General features: G+C 27.9%; 3 protein-coding genes across 3 annotated transcripts; all 3 read right to left on the bottom strand.

The window, feature by feature from the left end:
* Positions 1-282: 282 nt before the first annotated feature.
* On the bottom strand, positions 283-1,683 carry LOC130961196 (stemmadenine O-acetyltransferase-like). The gene has a single exon (XM_057886941.1). It carries the CDS (start codon positions 1,681-1,683, stop codon positions 283-285), a length of 1,401 nt encoding a protein of 466 aa, XP_057742924.1.
* Positions 1,684-9,573: 7,890 nt separating this feature from the next.
* LOC130961195 (probable methyltransferase At1g29790) lies at positions 9,574-10,017 on the bottom strand. Its single transcript, XM_057886940.1, has one exon. The coding sequence runs from the start codon at positions 10,015-10,017 to the stop codon at positions 9,574-9,576; it is 444 nt and encodes a 147-aa protein (XP_057742923.1).
* A 3,723-nt stretch (positions 10,018-13,740) lies between these two features.
* LOC130959988 (stemmadenine O-acetyltransferase-like) lies at positions 13,741-15,328 on the bottom strand. The gene has a single exon (XM_057885370.1). It carries the CDS (start codon positions 15,289-15,291, stop codon positions 13,885-13,887), a length of 1,407 nt encoding a protein of 468 aa, XP_057741353.1. The 5' UTR covers positions 15,292-15,328; the 3' UTR covers positions 13,741-13,884.
* Positions 15,329-15,691: the final 363 nt, after the last annotated feature.

The following is a 15,691-nucleotide window of genomic DNA, read 5'->3' as shown; positions in this document are numbered from 1 at the left end:
ATAAAATATTTTCACATGATAATAATTATAAAATCTTCGTTATAATAGTCACTTTTAATTAAAGCATCAAATTAATTTATTTATTTTTTACTATATAATATAATAGACGGAGCTTAATAATCATTACCCCACTTTATTGTAAGAATTACAAGAAGTTTTGACTAAAACATGGAATACACTATAATAATTTCTCCTTAGTACATACTTGTTTTTTTATTACTTAGTCAATTCATTCTCTTCCATTATGAATAAGATGTGGCTAATGATAAAGAAGAGAATGAATCAATTCAAGCCTGAGTTAGACCCTGTCAAAGGACTTGGATCAAGAGTTGCATAAGTGAGTAATTCAGTTGACACCAAATACTTCATTTTCTCCTCATCCAAGGTAATCCAAGCTTCTATACCATCTTTGAACTTAGTATCAATCAAGATTATCATATTGGTTAACACTGAATTACTTTCTATACCAATACTACTCATCCATATTGGTGTTCCCCATCCAAAATCAACATCATAGAATCCAAAGTTACACCAACTACTAATACATAATCTTTCCAATGCCTCATCACTCTTATTATTAGACCATGTTTCACCGCTAATTTTTCCAAGAGCATTTTCTACGATTGAACTCCCTTCCTTGTCACTTTGCAACCTTGCAACAAAATCCTTATCAATTTCTTCAATTGACTTCTTCACTTTACTCACCAACTCATTCAAATTCAACTCATGCTCACTCATGTGTTCTGAAGTTGCCAACCATAGAAAATTCCCTATAGAATTCTCAGGATGTAGAGACTCTTCCATTCTTCGGCGAAGGTTCACCGCGTTAAACACCATTGAAGGCCTTTGAGTTCCAAATTGATCCTTCGACGCGGCCATGAAATACTTCCACAACAAGGCAGAAACTATCTGAACACGTGAAGGAGTATTAGGATGATTCTTCAACGGGTCGGATGAAGATTTTGCCACTATTTGAGCCTTGAGGGTGGCAATAGCTGAATTTTTGAACACAAACCTCCTTGTGACCCATTTTTCTTTTCTAAAAATGGAACCCCATGTTTTTCTTGACAAGTCTCTGAAATGTAAAGTACTTGTTGGGAACAATGAATTTGTAGCAAAGTTTGGTTCTGTCAAAAGTTTTGAATTGCAGTTGTAGCCGGCTCTTTCTGTCCACGCCTTCAGGAAGGTGTCAATTGAATCACCATCAGCGATCCTATGAGAAATGCGAAATCCAATTGCAATTCCACCACAATCAAAGATATTAACTTGAATGTTAATCACATGAGCCCCTGTCATTGTTTTTTCAAAGTTTGGAGTAGTTGGAATAAACTTGTTCAATGAATTCAAATCAGGCTTTTTTAGAAACTTTGAAACAGAACAATTCACTTTGACTACTACAAAGTTAGCACCTTCATCATTGCAATCAATGGACAAATCATCTTTGATCTTTCCAGCAAAAGGGTAAAATTGTGTTAGTGTTTCAGATAATGATTGTTTAAGCAACTCTAATCCCTCAGAAAATTCAAAGAGATTTTGTGAGGTGTAGAATAGGATGATTGTTGCATGAGGAAAAGGAACAAGTTGATCTAAAAAAGAGTGTTTGAAGGTTTTTAGGTGAGAGGGTGTGGGAGATGAAGGTTTAATATTTTCTTTAGAAATAATTTCAACTTTAACTTCTTCCATTGTTTAGCTAAAATAATGAGCTCTATATAGCTTATGAAGAGATTGAGAAGGAAAGTTATATTGTAGTTGTCCATTTTAATCTGGTTAATGTGTCTATATATAGAGCATTAGACCCTTTCATTTTTTTAGAGAAACTTATGATCTAGTGATCATATATGAATATACTTTAAAGCATGCATGTATATAATTGATTAAATTATGTTATTTTTATCAAAATTAGATTATATAAATTAATTTGGTCAAAAAATTAATAAATTATACCTTGACGGGTCTAAATTAATTTTTTTTATAAAAAAATAATTATAATATTTCTATTATAAAAAATAATTAAAATATTCTTTTATAATATTTCTATTATAAAAAATAATTAAAATATTCTTATATATATATATATGTGTGTATTAAGAACCCTAAGTTTTAATCTTTTTTTTCTTTGTGTGGTTATAGAGTTAGAATTTAGAATTTTTAAAATTACAAAATATATATAATAAAAATATTTTAGTCATTTTTTATAATAAGGTTATTGTATTCATTTTTTATAAAAAGAATATTAATTTAAATCGGTTCAAGATTTGATTTACTAATTTTTTTACTAAATCAATTTATATGATCTAATTTTGACAAAAATAATATAGTTTAATTAATTATATATATTAAATTTTAGTTAATAACAAATATCTTTAAAAAAAAATGTTTTAACCATCTTTATCGGAATATCTCCCTTTTTTATATATGAATGCTATAAGAACTAATTCGTCACACTTATTTAAATAGATAAATGAACTGACTACTTAATCAATTAAATTAATTAGTACATACATTCTCTTATTAAAAGAAAATTATTTCACTCGAATTAAATTAGACTATTAATTTACTCAAAAATATTAGGAGACAACAGAAAATAAACATAAAGTAATTTAAACTTACCTTATTTTGCATTATCTAATTATTGCTAGAATATATAAACGAGTAATATTAGATACAAAATATTATTTATATACTAAAATAAACTATATATATATTTTTGTATATAAATACATATGTTATTTAATTTATATTTAATGTGTATTTTATATTTTAACATATATTTATATTAGAATAATTATATTAAATATAATAAATATATAATTATAAATATTATATGCAAGAACGAATTTAAAAATTTTAATATAAAGAGGCCAAACTTCATATAAATTTTTTATTGATCCCTCTGTGTTATATTTTTCGCAATATAAAAGCATTTGACGCATGATATGAAGCCATTGAATTTTTTAAAAAAAAAAAGTTTATGAACATATAAAATTAGAAAAAAATATTTTTTATAAAAAAAGAACATCTAAAATACATAATATGATTATCATAACATAAATTATTATTAATCTCTTATATAATAATATGAATGTTAAATATATTAATATTTTAATATTATTATAAAATAAATGAATTTTTTTAAAAATGACTATAGAAATAAGCATTAGAAACTAATTTGAAAAAGTATAAAGACTTAACTATATATCATTTTAAATTGGTTAAATAAAAATATTAATAAATAAAATAATTAAGAATTATATAAATTTATCATACTAAAAAATAATCACATATAAAACAACTAAAATTATGTAAAAAATTTTATTTTTTTAAGCATATATCTTGTATAAAGATATAATTGCTGAAAAGGAGATTGGATAATGCCACACTATTTATAACCTTTATGTTTATCCCTGATTATATGTATAAAATTATAAATGTTAAGTTAAACAAGATAATTTTATATTATTATTTTTCTAACATTACCATAGCTTACAAGTAAAATACTTTCTTTCGAATTTAAACATGTCAGCATCTAGAATTTGAACCAAAAATAATTAATTAGTTGTGTAGGTACAAACCCTTGTAAGCTAAGCTATATGTTCATTGGTAAATCACATTTATAAGTAAATTTATGTGAAACACCATTAACTCCTTTCTGTGAATTAATATGGTGTCGCGGAGTTAGCAATGCATGTTAGGCATGGGAGAATAATTTTTAAGTTTCATACCTTCTAAATTAAACTCATTCATTGGGAAGAATGGCGAGTTTTAACTATTATTAAGTTTAAGTTAGATTATTCGGTCCCTAGTTATAAAGTCTAGATAAACTATGGTCCTCACTTTTAATTAAAAAATAAATAAATTATAAGAAAATAAAATATTGTTAAAAATATATAATAAATAAAAAATACCAAAAATATTAAAATATATACTAAAACATAATTTTATTTATTACACTGAAATGCCATAAAATTAATATTATTTAATTATTAACATATGATATCTATACGAAGATGATATAAAAACTATAATAATAACACCTAAATCTAAGACTTTATTGAATTATGAAGGTTATTATTTATATAACCTAAATTCTTGAGATATTGATAGTAAATAAACTTAGAAAAATATTTTAAAGTGAAAAAAAATCTATATTTTCTTGGGACAATTACTAATTGTGATAGCATAACAAACTTTAACTATAAACTTATTTTATGCAACATTACAACTGAATTTTAAAATTTTCTAAAAAAAATATGAACAAAATATTTGAATTTGCTAAGACTTTTTTTTTTCAAATATTGCAAAGTATTAGGAGTTTTATATTTTTGTAAATCACATCTACATTAATTTTGTGGTTGACTAAACATTTGATTTTATAAATGACTTAGTTTGCATTGTATACAAGTTTTAAAATGTTGTCTTTATGCGTGTACTTGTGCAAATATTTTTAATTATTTACGTAAAATTTTTTATGTTAAATGGGAGTTCTCCTATCTTTTCAAACAACATTAATTTATTCTCTTTTTTATTATTAAAGAATGATCATAGAATATACGATACCTATAATTAAATTAAATTAATGTCTAGCATGGTCAAAAATAAATATAAATTCATTTATTTTAATTTTAATTTTTTGAAAAAAGTACCTTTTAAAATTAATTTATAATTTATTTGTTTTAAAAATATATAAAAATTTTGTTTATAAATAATTAAATTTGAGATAAATACACCAAAAATATTAGAAATTAAATTTTATCAATTTAAAAGTAATTATATAAAAATAATTCAAAAAATTTATTTTAAAATTTTTATTTTTTTAGAAAATATTTTGAGATTTTTAAATTTTTTAAAAATTATTTTATATACTTTGTCCATATCACACGCGTGCATAAGTTAATGTTTCACGTCAAAAATTATTGTTAATAACTAACCAATGAAAGAGACTATATTATTTAATGAAAGTAAATATTAAAAATTATTTTGTGTATTTTAAAATTTAAAAGACTAAAATATTTAATTTTAAATTCTTATTGATTTGAATAATTATTCTATTATTTTTCATACACTTCTCTCTTTATCAAAATACAATGTGTGGTTTAGATTGATTTTGATTTAGTTGACAAATAAGGTTTGGCTTTGCATAAAATAACATTTTCCCTAACCATATGGCAAATGGCAGGTTACCATGAAGCTATTATCATCACTTCTTAGACTAACATGTGTTTAGGGCATCACTAAAGCTGTATTTGTTTGTAGAGATAGGACACTGAAACAGAAATATAGAGATATAAAATTATATTTGACAGAAAAGACATAAGTAAAGACAATATATTTAGAGACACTGAATTAGTGTATTTTGTGTCCATTCTAACAGAAAAGATACAGAGACACTAACAAAAGACATAATTTATTTTTTATTTTTTTTATTATTCTTGTTAATTTTTTATAATTATACTTTTCATCTCAAATATTTTAAATGAAAAAAATAAGAATAAATTGAATTTTCATCATTTGTTCTAATTTATTACCAAATAGAATATAAGAATATAATTTTGTGTCTCTGTCCATTAATATTTTATCCTGTCTTATTCTTCAATGTCCTTGTATGTCCTGTTCTCAAAAACAAACGCAGCCTAAAAAGTTGGATAAACTTTGATTTTTTTCCTAAAAAAATCATTGATTGGTTAAATAATTTTATAGATATTATAATTGATTAAATTTTCATTTATTGATGATAAAAATTGAGTTGCGGCTACACGTGACTTTTACATAAAAATATTTATTCCAAAAAATTGGAAGTGGAGAAAATATTCTCACTCCTAAATTAGTCATAAATTAATAAATAAAATTGTAGTTGTATTTTTTTTCTCATACATATTAAAATAAGCACACCTACAGTTATTTATTATTAAATAAAATATAAAACTCACAGATGTCATTTCATAATTGTATCTCACTTATAATTGGATATATACAAATACAAATTATATTCCTCTAAAAAAAGTAAAATTAAATCAGTATTTAAAAGATTCTGATCCTGATAAAATAATATAAAATAATTTTTAAAAAATTTAAAATTTAATAAAATCACGTAATTATATAAAAAAAATAATATCACAGTAAATAAAAAATGCTGATATAATCACCAAAAATTCGATAATGACAAAAAATTTCAGCAACATTTTTAGTCTTCTTATTTGCCATAGCAAAAAGGACACTTCTTCTTTTTTGCCATAGCAAAAGAGGATGCAGCAACGAAATACTGGCATGGCGGAGAGAAAATAAAATTCTATATTATTGATCGCTAAATATCAAAATTTGATTGGAAAAAATTTGGACATCTATCCTTTTTTGTACTTAGCCTCCCACCTGCTTTTTAAAATGTCATTATTTATTCATACGTACCATAGCTTTCTTACTTCTCTTCAATTTCCCCACATGCATGAGACTATATACATACAAAAAACGTAACACTTAAATCTAAATCAGATTATCTACTTCATGTATTCCATATTGAGTTAGATTTTTAAGATGTATTTTATCAACACTTCAATATTATTGTTCTAAAGTGAAACAGAAAACACTTAGAGTAGACTAAAAAATCATCAATTTTTATTATATTTATAAAAAAAATTATTCAAAACCACTATTTAGAATAGATTAAAATATTTTATATTTTATATATATACAGTGTCATGTGTTTTATAAGAATTTTAAATTTCACGTGTTTACGTGTTTTGTGTCTATTATATCCTGTATTTATATATATATATATATATATATATATATATATATATATATATAGAATTTTTAGACCGAGAAACATACAACTTATATATTCACTTTTTTTTTTATCATCAATTTTTTTCTTTTAGAAAAAAATCAAAATCTCAACACATCCTAAGTATGAAGAAAAATTAAACCAACAATGAACTGAACAAACACTTCTATCCGATAAAAGTGTTTATATTCTTCTGAAAACAAAAAAAAAAAGGACTACTATTGTCCCACCATCCAACTTTATTAAAACCTAAAAACCTTCGGCTCTTTTTAATTCCTGACAAATAAGAAGTACTGGACATATCACCCAAAACACTTAAAAGTTAAACATCAAATGGATTCATTTTTCTTTACTATACAATAAATGGAGCTTAATAATATGCCCCACCTAATTATGAAAATTACAAGATGTTTTGACTAATACATAAAACACATTATAAAATAATTTCTCTTAAGTGCACGAACTGATGAGATAAAGTACATAGGTGTTTTTTTTTTCAATTCTTACAATATAGGTTCCACATTTTATTTAATGGCTAATGATTCAAGTCTATATAACTTTGAGTTAGACATTGCCAAAGGACTTGGATCAAGAGTAGCATAATTGAGCAATTCAGTGAATAACTCCAAATGCTTCATTTTCATCTCATCCGATCCAAGGTTAACCCAAGCCTCTACCATCTTTGAATTTGGTATCAACCAAAGTTATCATATTGGTAAAAACATAAGTACTCTTTAAACCAATAGTAGTATGATTATATTAGATATAATAAGTGTTTAATTATGAATATTATATGCAACAACAGATTTAGAAATTTTAATATAAAGGACCAAACTTTACATAAACTTTTTATTTATCTCTTTGTGTATTATATTTTTCGCTATGTAAAAGCATTTTGACGCATGATATGAAGTCATTGGATTCTTAAAAGAAAAAAAGGTTTATGAACATATAAAATTAGAAAAAAAATATTTTTTATATGAAAATAAATATTTAAAATATACACAATGTGATTATCATAACATAAATCATTATTAATCTTTTATATAATAACAATATAAAAGTTAAATATATTAATATTTTAATATTATTATAAAATAAATGAATTTTTAAAAAATGGCTATAGAAATAAGTATATAGAAACTAATTTAAAAGATTATAAAAATTTAAGTGTATAATATTAAATCAATTAAGTAAAAATATTAGTGAATAAAACAATTAAAAATTAAATCTATCACATACTGAAAAATGCACATATAAAATTTTATTTAAGCATATATCTTGTATAAAGATATAATTGCTGAAAATTTGAGGGAGGAGAGGTTGGGCGAAGCCACTGCTCGTCCCTTTTATATTTGTCCCTTAATTATATGTATAAAATTATAAATATTAAATTAAATAAATTAATTTTATATTTGTCCCTTTTCGAATTTTAACATGTCAGCATCTAATTTGAACCTAAAATAATTAATTAGTTGTGTATGTACAAATCCTTATAAACTAAGAGCAACTCCAATGGTAATTATCTTAAATTCTTCCTCTGACATAAGAGTATTTTTGTCCGGTAGAATATGAACTCAAATGAGTTCCTTCACATGAATTGATGAGGAGAGAAACTCTCGGTCTCCAACAAAAATTTAACATGTGGAATATATAAAATGATAATTATATTCTATACATATATATTATAACTGTTGATATTACATATAAAAGAATTGAAAAATATGTTACATATACATAAATTAAAATATATATTATATATATTAATTAATTTTGTAAATTAGTTTAATTATATTTTTTATATTAAGTAATTTTATAAATTAGTTTAAATTAATTAATAATTATAATAATTAAATAGACAGCAGCAATTAAAAGAGAATTTGATTGAACACATATGTCAATTTTATAATATTTATCGTCAACTATAAAATTTAACTATATTTTTCTTTGTATTAAGTAATTTTATAAATTAATGTAATTTCGAATTATATATTGTGTATTATTGTTATATATAATTTTTTTAAATATTAATATCTTATAATAGTGAATTATTTTTGAATTTATAAATTTAAATAATATTATTAAAAAAATAATAGCTACATTAATTTTAATTATTTTAATTAATTAATTAAGTGGGACCACAATAGGAACTAAAGTTAGTTCCTCCTAATAGAAAAGAGAGATGTTTTGAGTTCCTATTTATTGTTTATGACGTAAAAACGAATGTAGAGTTACTTTTTATGACAAGTGGACCATAAATAAGAATTGGAATGAGTTCCCTATTAGAGATGATCTAAGCTATATATAATATATGTTCATTGGTAAATAACATTTATAAGTTTATGTGAAACACCATTAACTGCTTTCTGTAAACTCCAGCTAATTAATATGGTGTCGCGGAGTTAGCAATGCATGTTACTATGTTAGGCATGAGAAAAGAATTTTTAACTTTTATACTTATACTAAATTAAACTCATTCATTAGGGAGAACCGCGAGTTTTAACTATTAGAGAAAATGGCAAATTAGTCTCTGACTTTTTACTCTGTGAATATTTTAGTCTCTAACCATTAAAAAATATTTTTAAGTCTCTGACAACTTTAAAAATTGGACGGATCAGTCTTTCCGTCCATAAGCCACCCTCAGATTCAATGGAAATGGCTGACGTGACTTCCCCTCTGCTTACCTGGCGTCACGGCTTCCCACGTGACACGTTAGTGGGATGGAGCTTTTGAAAAATAGACACATAAGTCCCTGTCGCTCAAAACGACGTCGTTTTGAAAAATGGCTTTGGCATTCACCACAATGACACTGAACCTTGTTCTTCTGATGGCAATGGTGGCCACCAACATACTCTCACTCTTGAAGTAGGCTTCTGCAATAATGCAGTGAGAAAAACCTCAGCATTCTTGATGCCACTAGCATTAGCCTTATTCCTAGTGGCCCACTTTACCTTCTTGTAACCTAATTTTCCAATCAATAGCGCATACAGCTTTTCAAAGTCCACCCTTTTGCTGAAAAATCTGTCAATCCACAAGTACCATCCACCTCTCAAAACCCTATCCACATCAAACAGCAAGAATTCCATCATCTTCACCGGAATCCACCAGTTCACGGCACGCCCGCACTGCACAAGGTCCACCACTCTGTCGAACACCGGCAGTCGCTGCTGCAGCGGCACGTGAAGTGGCACAAGCCCCCTCGGCGCCACCGTCTCGCTGTATGGCGCACCCACGCTCATAGTCGGAGGAAGGGTTTAAACCTAGGTTAGGATTTTGGCGGTGGAAGCAATTGAAGGATTTGCAAGGGTAATGGTTCTAAATTATAGAGAAATCGGAGAGTGAAGAAGGGAAAGCGTCTTGAGAGAGAGGGTATGAGGGTTTGTGCGGCGCGGTTCGGGAGAAGCAGCGGCAACAGGGGAGGGGTGGCAGCCACGAAGGATAAGAGATTCGGCGAGGTTGGAGTCGGAGGGGCAAAGAGAGAAGGGAGTGTAGGACATGTACTTGTGGAAGAGGTCAGGGTAGTTGTGGCAGGAAGAGGCTATCGGGTTGAGGTGGTAGTATAGGAGTAGATCTAGTGGGATAGTGGAAGAGGTGGTGGTTGTGTCAGTGGAGTGTTGGAGGCGCGTGAGGTAGTTGAGGTGACACGTATTGTGTGGAGCTGGTGGAGGAGCTGGTCGGGGACGGGAGTGGGTGGTTTGGGGGGATTTTGGCGATTAGAGAGTTGAAGAGAGGTGATAGAGTGAGAGGATGTTGGTGGCCACCATTGCCATCAGAAGAACAAGGTTCAGTGTCATTGTGGTGAACGCCAAAGTCATTTTTCAAAACGATGTCGTTTTGAGTGACAAGGACTTATGTGTCCATTTTTCAAAAGCTCTATCCCACTAACGCGCTATGTGGGAAGCTATGATGCCAGGTAAGCAGAGGGGAAGTCACGTCAGCTTTTTTTGTTGGGTCTGACAGTGGCTTATAGACGGAGGGACTGATCCGTCCAACTTTTAAAGACGTCAAAAACTTAAAAGTATTTTCCAATGGTTAAAGACTAAAATATCCGCAGAGTAAAAAGTCAGGGACTAATTTATCCTTTTCTCTAACTATTATTAAGTTTAAGGTAAGTTATTTGGTCCCTAATTATAAAGTCTAGATAAACTATGGTCCTCACTCTTATAGTCAAAAATAAAAAAATTAGACAAATTAATTTATACTATTATTTAATAAAGTTATAAAAATTATTAAGCATTTGCTCAAATTAGTGATAAACAAATTTATGTGAACACTAATTTATCTAATAGAAAAATTAAAAAATTATTTGATAAATAATATTTATTAAAATAATTTACTTATTTAATCTAAATAATTTAGGTGCAACCATAAAACAAAAACGTGGCAGAAATTACCATGGGCGACACATACATAAATCGTGGATTAAACTTAGGTTTTAAACCAAGAAAATGAAACCCAGTGTAGGACCAGGATTTACTAGCACCACTCGTCACATCACCGTCTCTTTCTATTTTTTATTTTTTATTATTTGACTTTTTGTCAATTCTCTTTCAGTCTTTCTTTTTCTTTTTTGCTTATTAAATTAAATATATGTATTATAAAAAAATATATGATTATTATTATTATGGTAATTATACAATTTTAGTAATATTTTTTATTAAAATAAAAATTTATATACAGTTATTTTTATATAAAATTAATAATTAAAATCGTTATATGATAATTTAGTCAAATTTATCGTAAAAATAAATTTATCATTTTTAAGATTTTAAATCTAAAATTCCTTACCTAAATATAAAACCTTTACTATTTTACTATTTTCATATGTCCTTTTATTATTATTTATATTTAACATATAAAAGGTATATATATATACTTAGTGTATGTTTATTAATATCTAATAATTCATAGTGTAAGGTAAGGACGATACCATAATTCAGCTTCATTGTTCATTCAATGTATTCCCTTTTTGATTGTCTGGTGCTCCTAACCTTTTTTCTTTGGTGTCTTAAAACCAAATTAGAACACAGCACAAGGCTCAAAAAAACAAAAGAAAAATCAAAGAAACACTACACGGTCTTGTTGAAGGATATCATGCAACTCCTACTAAAGATTCAACCATTCTACAAATTCAACATCATCTGTAGTCTCTCACTTTGCAAGCAGGTTAGCTACGTCATTAGCCTCTCTTTTAACAAGATTAAAATAAACCTTCTATTATTCTTAATTTATTAGCTTATTACACTGCCTTTGTTTCATGTTTATGAGAAAATGTTTTAGTGCGGCTATTTATTATTTTTATGTATTCAAAACGTTAAATACTTTTCCAAATCCTTATATTAGTTGTTACTCAGTATTTGAACTGTTACAAGTGGTTATCAAGCAGAGTTCGTTATTGATTAAGAGTTGGACAACGTAACATCCAGAGCATTTTTCTCCCTCCAAAATACTCACAATTTTTTTTGTTTCCCACGGTATCTCCCAACCCGACAGGTCAAGGACTAATTCGTCACGGATCTGAGTTCCATTTAAAGGTCTGCCGCTGGTCAATGGATTGCTGCATGCACAAGGCATTCGAACTCCCGACACTTGTTTAAGCAGACGAGTGAGCTGACCACTCGACAAACCCAAGTTGGTTACAATTTTATGTTTTTAACTCTATGAAAGAAGCAACAAAATTTCAAGTGTCTCAACTTTTGTATCAGCAAGGTAATTAACAGTATGGTTTTCTAGAATTTATTTCTCTTAGTGACTGAGGCAACTTCTATGCTATTAGTAAGGGACTCTGATGATTTCTTTTTAATAATCACTATTACTATGAAATATGAAGGATGTTAACCCTAAAGACAATAGGCTTCCACTTATATTGGATATCTCACTCTCTAAAAGAATATACAACTTTAATTTGTTCCAAGAGTTATAATACAAACATGAGAATAGTCCAACTCAGTCTCATGTAGCCGAATCCTTCTACGTATACATGTACAAATCATACGTATGTTGTCAAGTTTTAATTAAATTGGTTATTCGAGAGTAAATTTCTATATTATTAATCACTTAATTAAAATTAAACTTGATTGAAAAAACTTGGACACCTATTTTTTTCGTACTTACGTAGTGGTAAGGTAGTGTTAATGGTAGTGATAATAATAGTGTAATTTTGTAGTTGAATATAATTAGTTCATTTGCATGAAACATGTACATATCAATTTACACATTATATTTCATTCCATGGAAATTACAAGCTCTTTACGAGTTACAAAATGAACATCTTCCATATTATCTAGAATAACCAAAGTTTAAACTGATTTTTGGATTCACTAAGAATTGAACTCTTGACCTTTCAGATCTAGAGCTCTAATACCATATCATAATACCACTCATTTCAAAAATTTCAGCTGATTGTTTCTAATACTTCCTAAACCTCCATTGTACACATTGTACAAATATTCTATTGACTCCTCATAACTAATATCTATAGACATGTTATTAACCTCTTTTCTTAATTGCATTAACACACACTTCTTATATTCACTCTTTCTTTAACATCAATTTAAGAGAAAAAAAATTCAAAATCTGAAAACATTCAAAGTACTGAGAACTTAAAAACCAACCAGAACACTACTAAAGAACGCCGGCGCCGAGAGAAATGAAGAAGAAGAACGGCGCTGAAAGAAAATTAGAATTAGGATTAATGTTAAAAAAAAAAAATTGATCCTAATATTTGAATTCAAAATGAGTAATTATTAAGAATTAATTAAATTAATTCTTATATTATTTTAATTTCTTTTTTATTCTTATTGTACACATTGTACTGTAATATCATTGTCTCCCAATACTTTTTCATATATAATATATGGAGCTTAATAACCATTACCCCCACTTTATTGTGAGAATTACAAGAAGTTTTGACAAAAACATAAAACACACTATAATAATTTCTCTTTAGTACATACGTGCTTTTTTTTTTTTTATATAATTACTTAGTCAATTCATTCTCTTCCATTATTATGAATAAGATGTGGTAGTCCTACCATATATATATAGGTTCCACAATTTATTTAGTGGCTAATGATAATTAAAGAAGAGAATGAATCAATTCAAGCCTATAATTTTGAGCTAGACACTGCTAAAGGACTTGGATCAACAGTTGCATAAGTGAGTAATTCAGTGCTTGACACCAAATGCTTCATTTTCTCCTCATCCAAAGTAGTCCAAGCTTCTATACCATCTTTGAACTTAGTATCAACCAAAATTATCTTATTGGCTAACACTGAATTATCTTTTACACCAACACTACTCAGCCATGTAGGTTTTCCCCATCCAAAATCAGCATCATAACCTTCAAAGTTACACCAACTATTAAACCATAAGGTTTCTAATGCCTCATCACCCTTATTATTATTAAACCATGTTTCACCACTAATTCTCTTAAGAGCATTTTCCATGATTGAACTCCCTTCTTCTTCACTTTGCAATCTTGCAACAAAATCCTTATCAATTTCTTCATTTGACTTCTTTAATTTACTCACCAACTCATCCAAACTCAACTCATGCTCACTACTCATGTGTTCTAAAGTTGTCAACCATAAAAAATTTCCTATAGCATTCTCAGGACGTAGAGACTCTTCCATTCTTCGACGAAGGTTCACCGTGTTAATCACCATAGAAGGCCTTTGAGTTCCAAATTGAGCCTTTGATGCGGCCATGAAACACTTCCACAACAATGCATAAACTATCTGAACACGTGTAGGAGTGTTAAGATGATTCTTCAATGGATCGGATGAAGATTTTGCCACTATTTGAGCCTTGAGCGTGGCAATAGTTGAATTTTTGAACACAATCCTCCTTGTGACCCATTTTTCTTCCTTCAGAAAGGAACCCCAGATTTTCTTTGAGAAGTCTCTGAAATGTAAAGTACTTGTTGGGAACAGAGAACTTATAGCAAAGTTGGGTTCTGTCAAAGGTTTTGAATTTCGGTTGCAGTTGGCTCTTTCTATCCACACCTTTGTGAAGGTGTTCATTGAATTAGCATCAAAGATCCTATGAGAAACGCAAAATCCAATTGAAATTCCACCACAATCAAAGACATTGACCTGAATGTTAGTCACATGAGCTCCTATCTTTGTTTCTTCAGAGTATGGAGTAGTTGCAAGAAGCTCATTCAGTGATTTCAAATCAGGCTTCTCTAGAAACTTTGTAATAGGACAATTCACTTTGGCTACTACAAAGTTAGCACCTTCATCATTGCAATCAATAGACAAATCATCTTTGATCCTTCCAGCAAGAGGGTAGAATTGTGTTAGTGTTTCAGATAATGATTGTTTAAGCAACTCTAATCTCTTTGGGAATTCACATAGATTCTGTGAGGTGTAGAATAGGATGGCTGCTGCATGAGGAATGGGAATAAGTTGATCTAAAAGAGAGTGTTTAAAGGTTCTTAGGTGAAAGAGTGTGGGGGAAGAAGGTCTAATGTTTTCTCTAGAAATGATTTCAACTTGAATTTGTTCCATTTTTAGCTAAAATAATGAGCTCTATATAGTTTATGAAGAGATTGTTTTGTAGTTGTACATTTTAATCTGGTTGATATGTCTCTATATATATAGTATTAGAACTCTTTACTTTCTAGTGGAATTTATGATCCCGTGATCATATATTAAGAGTCCCGGGAGCCAATGGACAATTTGTACATGTAGTTATTGAGTTACAAAATGAACATCATTAATAATACCATGTCATGATATCATTCATCCCAAAAACTTCAGCTGATAGGAAAAGGTAACACTAATAGTTATATTTCTAATACTCCCTAAACCTCCATTATACACATTGTACAAATATTCCATTGGCTCCTCGTACTTTCCCATTAATTAATGAGTAATGCTAGGAAGACAAAAAAAATAGCCAGAACTT

Source organism: Arachis stenosperma, chromosome 2 (genome assembly GCF_014773155.1).
Source record: "Arachis stenosperma cultivar V10309 chromosome 2, arast.V10309.gnm1.PFL2, whole genome shotgun sequence".
NCBI classification, from domain to species: domain Eukaryota; kingdom Viridiplantae; phylum Streptophyta; class Magnoliopsida; order Fabales; family Fabaceae; genus Arachis; species Arachis stenosperma.
The sequence above is the reverse complement of the archived record's forward strand: the minus strand, read 5'-3'. Positions and strand labels throughout refer to the sequence as shown.

What these genes read in the sequence shown, in the direction of transcription:
- LOC130959988 (XM_057885370.1), bottom strand. Translation starts at nt 15,291, where the DNA reads ATGGAACAAATTCAAGTTGAAATCATTTCTAGAGAAAACATTAGACCT.
- LOC130961195 (XM_057886940.1), bottom strand. Translation starts at nt 10,017, where the DNA reads ATGAGCGTGGGTGCGCCATACAGCGAGACGGTGGCGCCGAGGGGGCTT.
- LOC130961196 (XM_057886941.1), bottom strand. Translation starts at nt 1,683, where the DNA reads ATGGAAGAAGTTAAAGTTGAAATTATTTCTAAAGAAAATATTAAACCT.